This window comes from Manacus vitellinus, unplaced genomic scaffold (genome assembly GCF_001715985.3).
Source record: "Manacus vitellinus isolate BGI_N305 unplaced genomic scaffold, ASM171598v3 scaffold_121_pilon, whole genome shotgun sequence".
Taxonomy (NCBI): Eukaryota; Metazoa; Chordata; class Aves; order Passeriformes; family Pipridae; genus Manacus; species Manacus vitellinus.
This window is the reverse complement of record NW_021938903.1, coordinates 321780-335188: the sequence shown is the minus strand read 5'-3', so window position 1 is coordinate 335188 and position 13409 is coordinate 321780. Positions and strand designations below refer to the sequence as shown.

The window sequence follows — 13409 nt, the reverse complement described above, 5'->3', positions numbered from 1 at the left end:
CTCAGGGGGGTTGGTGGCTCGGCCCTGCTTTGGCTCCCGATGGGTTTCCCTGTCCCTGGAATTCTGCAGGAGGTGTTTGGGGTGAGTTTGGGGCTGCCCTGGGATGGCCTTGGATTCTCCCGAGGGTTTTGTGGCTGGAGCAGGATCTGCCCATGGATTGAGCCCAGGGAGCCTTTCCTGGCACATCCTGGAATTCTCTGCTCCCAGGGAATATCCCACAGAGCTGGAGGAGTCTCCAGACACGACTATTGTTGAACACAAAGTGCTTTTTGTGCCATTGTTGGAAGCTTCTGGATTAGGAGAAAACCTCAGGGCATTGGGGAATTCTGGTCAGGATTCTTGTGGATTCAACATCCACATCCCGATGTCCTTTGGAGAATAATAATAATAACAATAAATTATTTTTATTAAGTAGGAATATCAACAATTATTAGTAATTATAACAGTAATTATAGTGTGGCCATAATAATTATGGCCGGTCTCCGCAGGTGAAGATTTGGGAAAGGTGAGACACAGCGTGTGCTGAACTGAGCCCTCCCTTTAATCCTGAGGTTCATCTGGGGGGCTGAGCGAGCTGGGACGGTGGCAGTGAGGTTTGTTTAGAGTGACCTTCTCTGAGATGGATGGCCTTACAGGGCTGGTGAGCTCCATCTGCCCCGGGAGAGTTCCCTGACCAGGAATCGAACCCGGGCCGCGGCGGTGAGAGCACCACATCCTGACCACCAGGGGCCCCCAGTAATTACAGTGATTATACATAAAATAACCACAATAATAATTATAAATTAATAATTTATTATTAATAAATTTCAAATAGTTTTATTAATTATTAATTAATAATTATTTTATTACAATATTCAACCAATATGTGGAATGGATACAGCTATATAAAATAGATATATAAATAAATATAATATAAGTATGTAGTTACATTATTATTATTGTTGTTGTTATTATTATTATTATTATTATTATTACTACTAGTACAATATTCAGCCAATCCATGGATTGGATACACTTTTATAAAATAATTAGATACAAACTCCAATCCACTAATTCCACTTTGTCCCTGGGGGTGCTTTTCCAATTTACAATAAATGTTATTTTGCCTCTTCCTGGATCCAACTGGTCCCAGTCAAATAAACCCTGGTGGTTCCTCTGGAGTGGCTCAAATTCCTGATAATTTATTCCCATCCATGGAAGGCGAAAGTTGGGTCTGAACCAACATCTGGCAGGGAGAGAAGGTGTCTGTTTTTCCAGGAGGGATCATTTGTTCTGGCGACTCTGCAGGAAAATTGCAATTTGTGCCAGGTTGTCTCTTTAATCTGATTTATTTTTGGTGACACAGCTGGGATCTCTCTGGGATTTCACATCCTGGTGGGTTGGATTTGGTGATTGAATTTATTCAGGGTAAATCAATGGTTCTTATTTCCTGGAAATATCCCAAAATATGTTTGTTAATGAACCACGAGGGACAGAGAATGGAAGTTTAAATGCTCGGTATTTTGTGTTTCATGCTGCTTTACTGAGAGGGATGAACAACAGGAGGAGTTTAGGCAATAAAATGGGTGAAAACAGGAATTCTGTGGAGCTGAGGGAGGGGAAGGAGGATGAAGAGGAGAAAGAAAACTCCAGGAACGATGAGAAACATCCTCAAGGACAACTTGGCATAAAACAGAATTCCTGTTATTATTTTTGTCTTAGGAAAAGGAATTAACTTGATCTTAAACCCAGTGGATCCAATCTGATAATCCCCCTAAAAAGGGGATCTAAGTGGAATTTTTTTCACTCTGCTGAAGGGATTCTTAAAGATCCATTAATTCAGATTAAGGGATTCTTAAAGATCCATCAATTCCGATTGACAGTGGCCTGAAAACTGGAGTAAAATAACTTTTAACTCTCCTCTTCATCACTCAAAAAGTGGGTGAAAATGGTGAAAATGCCTTATTTTTGTTGTGGTAACCTGAAACCTGGTGATTTCTTTGTGTTTCCCGGGAAAGCCTTTCTGGTGTGAGGTTGTTACAACGAAACATTTTCCATTTAAACGCCCCCAAAAATGTTGGGAATGGTCCTTCCCTTCCTCTTCTGGAGAGGTTCGAGTGGGAATTCCACTCCTCAGGATCTCAGGGAACATTTCCCTCCCCTTCTCTCTTGTGTTTTGGGTTTTTTTGTGGTTCTCCAGTGCCCGAGGTCCGAGCACCAACCCTGTGATTTCCCAGACAGTTGCCGTTCTGGGCTTTCTCCCTCTTTTCCACGGACACACAAAAGCTCAGAGTTTCCTTCTGCAGTGCTGGGGCTCATCAACCCCCCCCCAAAACTCCCCAGTCCCTCTTTGTGGCGTGGTCAGTCCCAGGTTTTGGAGCCCGTTGGAGGTGAAGTGGCTCCGGGCGGGACCGTGGGGAGCGCTGGGATCCCGCTGAAGATCCTGCCCTGGAAATGCTGCTCTGCTCCTCCCTCCCTGCTTTCCTCACTGCCCCCTCTGATCTCCCCCTCCCTCCTGCCCACAGTTAGAGGTGTCCCCTTGCTTTGACAGGTGGAGGAAGGAGGTTTTCCTGCCCCTTGGTGCCCCTTTGCAGCCCTAGGTAGTTGGGGTGGAGGTAAGTGCCTCTTTGCTCTCTACCAGACCAGCAGGTTCCCTGGGACTCTGCTGGAAAATCCCTCTGGGATTATCAGGGTGTTGATCCTCACTGATGGAGGGGGAGTCGAGGCTGTGGATCGTGGGGTTGGGAAGGAATTCCTGGGAGATCCAGAGCACAGGACACAAAGTGCTGCCCAGGAGCTGCTGATCTTGCTGACATTCATTGTCAGCCGTGCTGGGAGGTTCCAAGTGCTCCCAAAATCCCCTTTTTCTGCTTTCCTTGTGTTCAGCCACACTGGGATTTCTGCCTGCTCTGTGTCTGAGCCAAACTCCTGCTGTCAGTGCTGCTCCTTCTCATCTCTCACTTCTGAGTCCAGAACATCCAGCTCCATTTTCTTCTCCCAGCTTCCCCCAGAACCACGGGATCTGCTGCCCCTTCTTTAAGTTTTTGGGGGGTGAAAGACAGATCCGATCCTTCATGGAAGAGTCTCCTTTCTCACACATTGTGCCCCAGAAATGAGGCTCTGGACCAAAATATTGGGTGTGGGGGTTAATTCCAAGGTCACAGGGAGGGAGGGTCTGGTTGGATAGGAGTGGGGGGTGTTTGGTCATCCCACGGGACCCCCGGGCTGCAGCAGGAGCTGTCCAGCCTTGGGATGAACATCCCTGACACTTGGTGGGAAAAGGCAAAGCCTTGGCTGACTCCTGGAGCAGATCCAGCAGTGGGACATGGGATGAAGACCTCCCAGGCACTGTTCCAAGCCCAAAGGACAGGGAAAAAGCCATTCCAGAGCTCCCTGCCAGGGAGGCAGAAACAGCCCTGGTGTCACCCGGGTGGGGCCGGGACTGATCCCAAATCCGTGTTCTCCGGGAGTTCATTGGTGTGGGAACTCTGTGGGGTGGAGCTGATGCCCTTGGTGACTCCAGGTGGGGTTGGCAGCTCTGCCCTTTAATCCTTCTGGATCTATCAGGACCAGGAAACCAGCTCCCAGTGCTTTGGTCCCTTCTCTCCCGACAAGGGCGGCTCTGTTGGCTCGCAGTGCTCTGGGCGTGGGATTGTCCTCCCGAGAGTCCAGGAGCTCCTGAGGGAGGTCCTGCATTCAGGAAAACCCCCTTGGGGTGGGAAAGGTTCTCTGTCTTGCCATGGACTCCAAAATCCTGGCATTTGAAGCAGTCCCACCTTGACCCGTGTTCTGACAAGACTCTCTTGGTTTGAGTCCCTTCACCTGCATAAAATCTCTGTTTCCTCTCCCGGTGTCCCTGGTGCTATTTCCATGTCTTTCTCCTAGTTTTTGAAGCCTTTTCCTTCCCAGACTGAGCCTCCTGTCCTCAAAAATGTTCAAAACCTGGTGGCATTTGAAGGTTTTCCATCTCTTTGAGGATGAACCACCTTTGATTTCTGTGTCTCAAGGATGAGCAACATGGGTGCGGGAGTTGGTCACCTCCACCCTGTCCCACAAAGTAAATGTGTCCTGCTTCTGAATTCCTGGTTTTTTTGTGTGTGCCTGAAGTAATTTCTGCTTCCATCTTGCCATGCAACTAATCTGCCTTGTGGTTTCCTGGAGCTTTCCTGCAATTTCAGTTCCCAGCACCGCGAGGGGATATGAACAGTAACAGGGAGACAGGAGAGGAGGCGATGTTTTCGTGTTCAGAGTAATTCCTTGTGAGGGGAAGAGGAGGATAACGTGAGGTGTTTCCTTGGGCCTTTTCAGATATTTTTAAGCTGAAAAAGATGCCATTTCTGGCTGCTGGGGGGGCAGGAGTTGGGCAGTGTCTCCAGCCAGTCTGTGGTGGTGGGAGATGCAAACCCGGAATGTTCCGTGGGCAGGGCAGGAGGAAGCTCCTGAAGCTCCTGAGGCTCCTGAAACTCCCAAAGCTCAGCTCTGTCTGGTTCCTGGGGTGGCCCTGGGGGTGCGGGTCCCTGCTGCTGCTGAGTTGAAGTGTCTGTGCTGTGTTCACTCACCCTGCCTCTCATTTCTCTCTCTCTCCCCTCTCTTTGTCAAGCATCGCAGGCTGCATGTACCGAGTCCTTCAGACCACGGGACCAGATGGAAAAAACCTCCTGAAATTACTCCCCATTTCCAAACCTTCGGGAAGCTTTGTGCCACTAGTTCAGGCTCCAGCCATGCCAAATAGCCCTGCAGGGAACATCTCCACCCCTGTCCATCTTACCTTTAAGACCCAGCTCGGCAGTTCCGCTGCACCTTCATCCGTTAAGATCTTCCAGTCTCCTAATCCCGGGAAGATCATTCTTACGAGGATGTTAGACAAGCAGGAGGGTGTCAGGGCAGATTCTGAGAAGGAGGGCTTGGTTCCCGGTGCCAGTGTGCAGGGCAGGGGCTCTGTGCAGGACATGGCCGTGCCCGGCTCCTCGCCCCAGAGCGGCACAGCCTACATGGTGGTCAACACAAACCCTCTCCCAGCACAGAACCCCGGCAAGCCCCCGGTGCTGCCCTCCGGCCACCACCTGCAGATCCCGGCTGACGCCGAGGTGAAGTCTGTCCCGGCGTCCCTGCTGCCCCCGGCCATCCAGCAGAAAATCCTGGCGGCCGCAGCCACCTCTGCGTCCGACGGCTCCAAGATGCCGACGGTGATTTACGTGTCCCCGGTGAACACCGTGAGGACCCCCCAGGCCCTCTCCAAGTGGATGCAGGCCTTGTGCCCCCGGAGCAGCCCCGAGGCTCCCAGAGCCCTGCTGTTGGCAGCAGCCCCAGAGGGGGCTGGTGCTGGCCCGGCCGAGGGGCCGCGGCGCCGCCAGGCCCCCATGAAGTGGATCGTGCAGGAGGCCACTCCGCTCACCCAGTGCCTCATCCCCGTGAAATCCTCCAACAACGTGGCTTCCAAGATCCTGAAAACCCTGTCGGATGCCAGGAACCTGGGAATGAGCTCTGCCAACGTCCTGCCCCTCTGCCCCAGCGGGCCCGGGGCCAGCCAGGCCAAGCTGACGCCGCTGAAGGACAACGCCCTGGTCATGTACAACGGGAAGGTCTATCTGCTGGCCAAGAGGGGCTCTGACATCCTGGCAGCCCAGGCTGAGAGACAAACCCCCTCCTCTCCTGAGCCCTCACTCAGAAAGGAGACGCCCCAGCGCGTGGACTCCTCTGCTGTCAACCAGATCACCAGCCAAGTGGTCAACCTGGTGCTGTCCAAGAGCAGAGGGCTGCTGCTGGCCCAGACGGACCCAAACCCACGGGCAGACCCCCAACATTCCTCCCCAAACGACTCCAGAGCCGCCCCCGTGGCCCCGGTGCCAGCTGGTGCTGCCCAGCAGGATCCTGGGGCCATCCAGGGCCATCCCTGCCCTGCTCCACCCATGGGAGACACCCCGGGCCCGGCTGGGGGGGCACAGGGGCACCATGGCAGGGACAGGAGTCACTCCTTGCCCAGGGCAGCGGGGGCTGTGTCACCCCAGGGGGAGCAGGAACGGGCTCACAGTGCAGACCGGCCCAAGGTAATTTAATTAATTACCAATTAAACACCCCCCCCCCCCCCCCCAGTCTTCTGGACAGGGGGTTTGAAGTGACAAAATGGCCCTTGAGGAGTTCATGGATTTCTGTCCCCAGGGATCCCGACCTGGAGTTGGTTCTGGTCCATAAATGGTCTTTGTTTTCCCCACTGAGTTGAACTGTGCAAGTGAGAAATGCAGGAAGGAGAGGAAGGGGCCCAGCAAAGATGGGTTTTATCCCCTCCTGGGATAAATTGTTGGGATCTGGAGCTCCAGGGAGGCTGGTGGTGACTGGAGCTCTCCAAGGTGGATCCACACCCGTTCCCAGCACAGCTTTGGGTTGCAGGTGGGATGTGAGGTGGAGAAGGAGAAGTTTGCAGCTTCCCAGGAGGAAAACGAGCTGGAAGAGCAGAGTTTGTGCTCCTGGCAGGGCACAGGCAGGTCCAGGCTCTTTCCTCCCATGGACCCACCTCCTTTTTGGCTTGTTCCTCACCTGAGAAATGGTGAAATCCAGTTTATTTCTGCATTTCCTTTCACCTCAGGGAGGAACAGCTGAGCAAAGGTGCTGCTTTCAGCTTCTACATTTGCCAGGCCCTGGGTTGTAAAGAGCAGAGGCACTGCCTGCTCCTCCCTCCTCCTCCTCTGGCACTTGGAAGGTGTAGAACAAGGAATTCTCTTGTTGCTCCTCTGATTTCTGTGCTTGCTGGTTGGACTGGATGCCTTCTGGATGTTCCATGATGGATTTTCCTTGTTTTGGGAGGGGGTTAAAATGGGGGTTTAAGTAATTAATGAGTGTTAGACCTGTGATAATGAGTATAATTTACCAAAATGATTCTCTGTGCTAAATGAGGCTCTTGGAGGGGGGCAGACAAAGCCAATGTTCTCCTCTCCTTCCATCACCTCTTTTCCCATATTTCTGTATTTTATCTATTTTTATGGAGAGAAGGAGAGAGCGAGAGAGGGACTGATGGTTCTCTCACTGCTTCTGTGTTTCAGATCCAGGGGGAACACATGGATTCCCTGGGAGAGCTGGAAACACAACCCCCAAAGCAGCCCCACTGGAAGCAGTACTTGGAATTAAGGAAAAAATTTGGGCTCACCAAGGAGGAGAGAGTTTACCTGAGGAGAATCCCACTGATCCAGGACTCCTGGGAGAATCCAGAGGAAAGAGGCTGTTCCAGTGCCAGCCTGGAAAGGAGAAGTAATTCCTGCAGCTCATCCTCCCTGGATGTGGAAATAGGGAACTGCCTGCAGGAATATGTTCCAGAGGAAAAGGTACCTGGGAATCTTTTCAGGGCTAAAAACCCTTGGGAAGGCGTTGCCAGGGCAAGGCTGGGGGTTGTTGGGAGCCTCCCACCCCTGGATTCACCAGGAATCATTGGGACAGTGTTTCCTAGGACTTGTTTGGGGTTTCTGAGCACCACCTGAGGATCTTTGTGCTCATTTTTGGGCTCCACTGAGGGAATTTGGGCAACAAATGGTTTGGGGGAGTTTGGCCTCACTGGTGGTGGCTGGACAGTGCCAGGGATGGTCCTGGTGGGAATTGGGGCCTCTGTGTCCTGGTTTGTGTTTAACCTTGTGTTTGTCCAGCAGTGTAGGGGGGACAAGCAGAGGGATGGAAGGATAATTTTGTGATTAACATAGTTTATAATTAATTAAAAATTGTATCAGTTGAGTTTGAGATCAGCCAAGTGCCATTATCTCAAGGCTGTGGGTTTATTAGAACTAAATTAGAACTAATTTATTAAATTAAATTCACTCATGGACCTGCCCAGCCTTCAGAGCTACAAATCCTTATAAACTTTGTCCTTTGTCACTGGGAGAACTTGGCTGGATGTTCCTGGAAGGGGCAACTTCCCTCCTAATGCATGGGAAGGGTTTTGTCCATCCAGAGTTCAGCCAGTGTCCTGCATTTCTTTTTGTGGGACCCTGCCTGACCCAACCAAAGCTTCTCTCAGGTTGTGCTCATTCTGTGCTAAAATCGAGCAGATTTAAAGTTGCTCTTAAGATTAAACCCATCCCTGGGAGTGTCCAAGGCCACTTGGAGCAACCTGGGATAGTGGGAGGTGTCCCTGCCCATGGCAGGGGGTGGAACTGGATGGGCTTTAAGGTGTCTCCCAACCCAGCCCATTCCATAATTCTGTGATTTAAATAATGGGATGTCTGAGAGGAATTTCCCCTGGTCATGGACATCTCCTGGGGTCGAGCTTTTTGGAAATTTAAACATGGAGAATTCTGGTACGTTTGGAATTTTCCCATCAGATGGGGAAGTTTTTGTCAAAGAACTTGAGCAGCCGCAGGGGATGAAGGGCAGGCCCAGCCTAGGTGGGTGTGCAGTGCCCTTCCCCTTCCAGGAGGGAATTGAGTGGTCTGGAATTTTCAACTGGGAATCTTTGCCAGAAAAGCACGGAGACAGAAACGTGTCCCTTTTCTCTGTTCCCGCCCGTGCAGATCATCGCGGATCCGGAGGAGGATCTGACCAGGAAAAGGAAAATCAGATCCTCCCCCCTGTCGGACAGCGGGAAGAGGAGGAGAAACTCCTCCAGATCCTCCACAAGCCCGAGTTCAGAAACCACCAATGCACTTCCAAGGAGCGTTTCACCCCCTCCAGCCTCCCCGGAGCCGAGCATTCCCACGGGATCCTCCGGAGCTTCCCAAGGGAGGGCCTCGGAGCCAGGGACACCCCCGGCGGGCAGCGCCGGCACGGACTCGGAGATCCCAGAGCTGGTGGCTCCCGGAGGGGCTCCCTCCCTTCTGGAAGGTTCCTTCCGGGACGACGCTTTCCCGGCAGCTCCCCCGAACCTGGATGAGACAATCCGGGACGAGAAGATCAAGCGGCTGAAGCAGCTCCTGCGGGAGAGGGAGGCGGCGCTGGAGGAGATGAGGAGGGAGATGCAGCAGAGCTGAGACCCCCCCGGGCCCCCTTTCCAGGGAGAAACCCCCAGTGGAATAAGCAGCCTCACGAATTCGAGGCTGTGGGTGTGTTTGGAATTCCGTGTGGAATGCTGGGAATGGGAGACTTGGAGCGTCTGATCCCGCCCTGGGACATGGCCCGGCGTGGGCAGCGGAGTTTCCATCAGCACAGGGCCAGGTTTGGGGCTGGCAAAGGAATTGTGCAATCCCAGGGCCTGGTGCAGGCTGGGAAGCCCCTGGGAAGCTGTGGATGTGCTTTGGGTTGTTCTCCTCAAATGCATGAGAACTTTTTTGGTGAATCCCTGGGAACTTTTTGTGAACCCTTAAGAACTTTTTCAGTGAATCCTTGGGAACTCATTTTGTGAATCCCTGAGAACAATTGTCAGGCAGAAGGCTGTGAGCGCTCCGTGGGTTACTGGATGTATTTAAGGGATGTGGGAATGGGACTGTCAGGCAGTGACAGTGCAGATATTTATACAAACCCTGGAGAAGGAGCCCTGGCTCTCCCTGTGGTTCCTGTGAGCCTTTATAAGGCCTTGGCCAGCTGTGCAATGTGGGGCTTTGCCCAGTTGGGAGGGTGGGCTGTGGGTTTTTTAACCAGAACTCTCTCAGTAATGATTTCTTCAGCCCCAGGTGGTGTCTGTAACATCCCTGGTGGTGTCTCTGGATTTGTTGTTCCTGGACGTGGCTTTTGCCACCCCCAGCTGATGGTCCCTTGGTTGGTGTGTGGGGTGGGATGACTTTGGACCCCCACCCTCTGTTGTCCGTGTCTTTGGCTCCTGCAGCTCCTCCTGCAGCTCCTCCCTCTCTCTGACAACAATTAAGAACTTTTTATTTTTTCCCAGCAGAATTTGTCCCTGTTTTTTTTTTCCCTTTGTCCATTTCTGGTTTATGTTGAACACCAACCCCTGCTGGTTCCTCTCCCTGCCAGGTCGTTGGTCACCGGGTTTGTGTTTTGTTCTCGTTCTTGTTTTCTGTGTTTTAATCCAATTCTCACCCACAGGGTGTTGGTGGAGGGTGTTGCTGTGGAGGTGGGTCCTGGAGAGCTCTGCCAGCCCCATCTTCCCTGATTTTTGTGAGTCTTGACAGTGGGAAAAACTCCAGTGGATTTAGAGGGGGAAGGGAAAGGAAGTCCCTGCTCTGAAGAATCCCAGGTTTGGGTTGGAAGGGACCTTGAAGATCATTTCAAGGTGGGCAAGGACACCTTGCACTGGACCAGACTGAGGTCCAGCCTGGCCTTGGACACTTCCAGGGATGGGAGAGCTTGGATAGAAAAGCAGGCACGGAGTGGAGGGTGAGGGAGGAAGGTGAGTGATGGAAACAAACCCTTGGAGTTGAGGTTGAGCTGCTCTGTGAGGGAGAAGTGGTGGGGCCAGCAGGTCAGGGCATCCACGGGGTCATCGTGTGTGCAGAGAGAGTTTTGGGGCAGAAATCCCATAGTTGGGCACAGGAAAGCAGATTAATTAAACACTTAATGAAGGGCTGGAGAGAGAAGGATGTGGCTGAATTGGACAGTCAAGGGTTGAGGGAGGGACCAGCGGTTGGACTCTGATCCCAACCCGGGATATTCCATAGTTCTGTGGCCACCGCAGGTGTGGGACCCACAGTGGTAAATGTGCAAAGCAAAGGGGACAATTCCACGGGATTTGGGGGAAAATGTGGGGTTTTGAGCAGCCAGTGAGGACAATTCCTGTCTGCTGTTCCCGGGACAGGTGGGAGAGGCCCAGGTTTGGCCAAGGCTGTCAGAAATGAGTCAGCAGTTCTGTGGGAAAGGTGGGAATGCTCCCTCTGTGGTTGACCTTGGCCCATCCCAGGCTGCCTCCACGCTCCCCTCCCATGGGATGGGGGGAAGGACAAACCCATGGAGCTGGGGCTTGAGCCAAAGGCACTTTGGAAAAGCCAAATCAGGAATTGGATCCCTGTGCTGTCAGCGGGCAGAGGATTGGCCACTTCCAGGCTCTCCATGTGTGTGATGTTAAATTGGGAAGAGGAATCCTGGGACCGAAAATGTCGCTGCCTCCTCCTGCTGCCATCGGGCTTTTATTGCTGAGCAGGACCTCGGATGGCCTGGAAAATCCCTGGGATCAGGCTGGGAAAACGGTCCTGGCTGTGTCCATCTCAGCTTCGTGTCCATCCCCAACTTCTGGTCCAGTCCCAACTTGTCCATCCCTGACTTCTTGTTCTTTCCCAGCTTCTTGTGCATTCCCAACTTCTGGTCCATTCCCAGCTTCTCGTCCATCCCCAGATTCTTGTTCATCCCCAACTTATTGTTCTTTCCCAACTTCTTGTTCATTCCCAACTTTTTGTTTATCCCCAACTTCTCATCCATTCCCAGCTCGTCCACCCACCTTCTGGTCCATCCCGAGTCCTGGTCTGTCCCCAGCCCGCTCTGGGGTCACACAGTGGGAGGAGGAGGAGGAATCCTTGATGTCCCATGGCTGCTCCAAACATGGGGATGTCACTCCCACATCCCAGACACAGTTTTTGGGATGCTGGAAGGACACCGACTCCATCCCACAGGATGTGAAGAGGTGGGAACAGCCTCGTGAAGAGGAAGGAGGTGGAAGCAGCCTCATGTCTGGTGCCTTCTGACAAACGTCTTCCCCCTGTTTTCCAAGGTCTCCAAAGAAATTTAATGAAGCGAAGATCTCCTTCCCTCTCCTTTCCCTGGAGGATTCCAGCACTGACATTCCACAACATCTGCCTCCCAGAAGCTCTTCTGCCCAACTTGAGGGGTCCATTGGCCCGAGTTTTCCCTAAAATGCTGAAAACTGGGAGAAGAATCCCCCCTGCGAGGTTGGGATGGAACGTGGCCAGTAGGATTTGGTGGAAAAAAAGTGAATGGGCTGTTTCCAATCCAATCCTGGAAAACTGGTGCAGATCAGAAGGACAAAGCAAAGCCAAGTGTGGAAGAGATAGAGGAGCCTTCTTGGAATGACGTCCATGCAATTTGGGAGAGTCACTGAGAGCCAGGAGAAGCCCCTCTGAGGGGGAAAAGTTGCTCCAACAGGAGGAAAGGGGCTCCCAAGAGCCAAGACCTGGAGGTTGTTGGAGCTGCTCCTCACCTGGACTCATTGTCTGCAACACGGGTTTGATTTTCCTGCCCTTGTTCATCCCTGGGCTCCCAGGATCCGTGAAGAGTTTCCAGCAGGAACAGGAGTTTTGGGAATGTGCCCCCGCAGGGACAGTCCCTGGGGGCAGGAGGTGCTGCAGTTCCACACTGGGACAACTCCAAGTACTGATGAAATCCATGGATTTAGGCTATGAATTAAAACTGTTCCCTTGAGCAAATACTCCGGAAGAATCCGTGGAAAACCTTTTGGGAGTTTCGGGTCCCAAGAGCAGAGGGGGCAGCAGGGGCTGGACAGGACAGGCTGGAGGGCAAAGCTGGGGCTGGGCCGGGCCCAAGGTCACCCGAGCTGGGCAGGACTGGCCTGGTGTCCCCACTCAGCTGGGGACAACCCCCCACAGCCCTTCCCAAGGCCTGTCCCAGACATTTGTGCACCCAGAGGATCGTTCAGGTTGGAAAAGACCCTCCAGAGGATCAAATCCCACCGGAAACCTGACACAGGCAAGCCCAGCACTGAACCAGACACAGGCACTGGGAGCAACTGGGAGTGGCTTTTGGGGTCTGTGCAGGAAAACCCCCTGGAGGAGGCCCTGGACAGGCAGGAGCCACCAGTGTCATGTCCACAAACCCCCTCAAGAGGGGCTTCACCCACCCAGCACAGAGGGGCAGAATCGACCCGGGAGGTTCTGGGATGTGTCGATGGGGATAAATTCCCTCTCCAGGAGGTGGAGGAGCCAACAAGGAGCAAGGGCTGTGCTGGACCTCGTGCTCACCCGCAGGAGGGGCTGAGGGAACGTGGAATGGTGGAGTTGGAGCTCCTGGGACAGCGAGGAGGGCACAGCAAACCCTGCCCTGGGCTCTGGGAGAGCAGAGTTTGGCCTCTGCAGGGATCTGCCGGGCGGAGTCCCCTGGGACAAAACCCTGCAGGGAAGAGAAGCCCGAGGTTGACACTTGAGTGTCACCTCCAGGCTTGGGAGCGATGCAGCCCAAGGAGGAGGAAGTTGGACAAAAACACCTGGGAGGGTGAACAAGGGGCTGCTGGACAAACTCCAGCAGGAAAATGAAGCCTCCAGAGGGTGAAAGGAAGGACAGGCAGCCTGGGAGGAGAACAGAGAGCTGGGCTGAGCAGGCAGGGCCAGGTCAGGAGAGGTGGAGCTCTGGTGGAGTTGAACCTGGCCTGGGATGTCAAGGCAACAGAAAAGCTTCTGTTGGTGGCAAGAGGAAGACTGGGGAAGAGGAAGACTTGTCCTTCCTCCAGGAGGAAACAGGAGACCTGGTTCCCCAGGGCCTGGAGGAGTCTGAGGGTCTCCAGGGTGTTTGTGCCTCAGCCCTCCCCAGCTCCAGTGCAGGACTGGCAGAAGGAAGGACCGTCCACAGCAGGAGAATCCCAGAATCCTGGAGGTTGG

The 13409-nt window shown here is 53.2% G+C and overlaps 2 protein-coding genes across 3 annotated transcripts in view; one reads left to right on the top strand and one right to left on the bottom strand.

Annotated features, from left to right (window-relative positions):
- Positions 1-3079, bottom strand: part of UBE2T (ubiquitin conjugating enzyme E2 T) — a 19327-nt gene extending 16248 nt beyond the window's left edge. The window contains 1 exon segment of the mRNA XM_029965874.1: positions 2941-3079. Within this exon segment, the coding sequence (XP_029821734.1) occupies positions 2941-3079 (139 nt within the window).
- LRIF1 (ligand dependent nuclear receptor interacting factor 1) lies at positions 2535-9778 on the top strand. 2 transcript variants are annotated; one of them, XM_025894564.2, is made up of 5 exons: positions 2535-2594; positions 3865-4265; positions 4580-6026; positions 7017-7295; positions 8472-9778. In XM_025894564.2, the coding sequence occupies exons 3-5, from the start codon at positions 4593-4595 to the stop codon at positions 8925-8927; spliced, it is 2169 nt and encodes a 722-aa protein (XP_025750349.1). In that variant the 5' UTR covers positions 2535-2594; positions 3865-4265; positions 4580-4592; the 3' UTR covers positions 8928-9778. The 2 variants fall into 2 exon arrangements, with proteins under 2 accessions (XP_025750349.1, XP_025750348.1); XM_025894563.2 differs by lacking the exon at positions 3865-4265 and having other exon boundaries at positions 2537-2594.
- The last annotated feature ends 3631 nt before the right edge of the window (positions 9779-13409 follow it).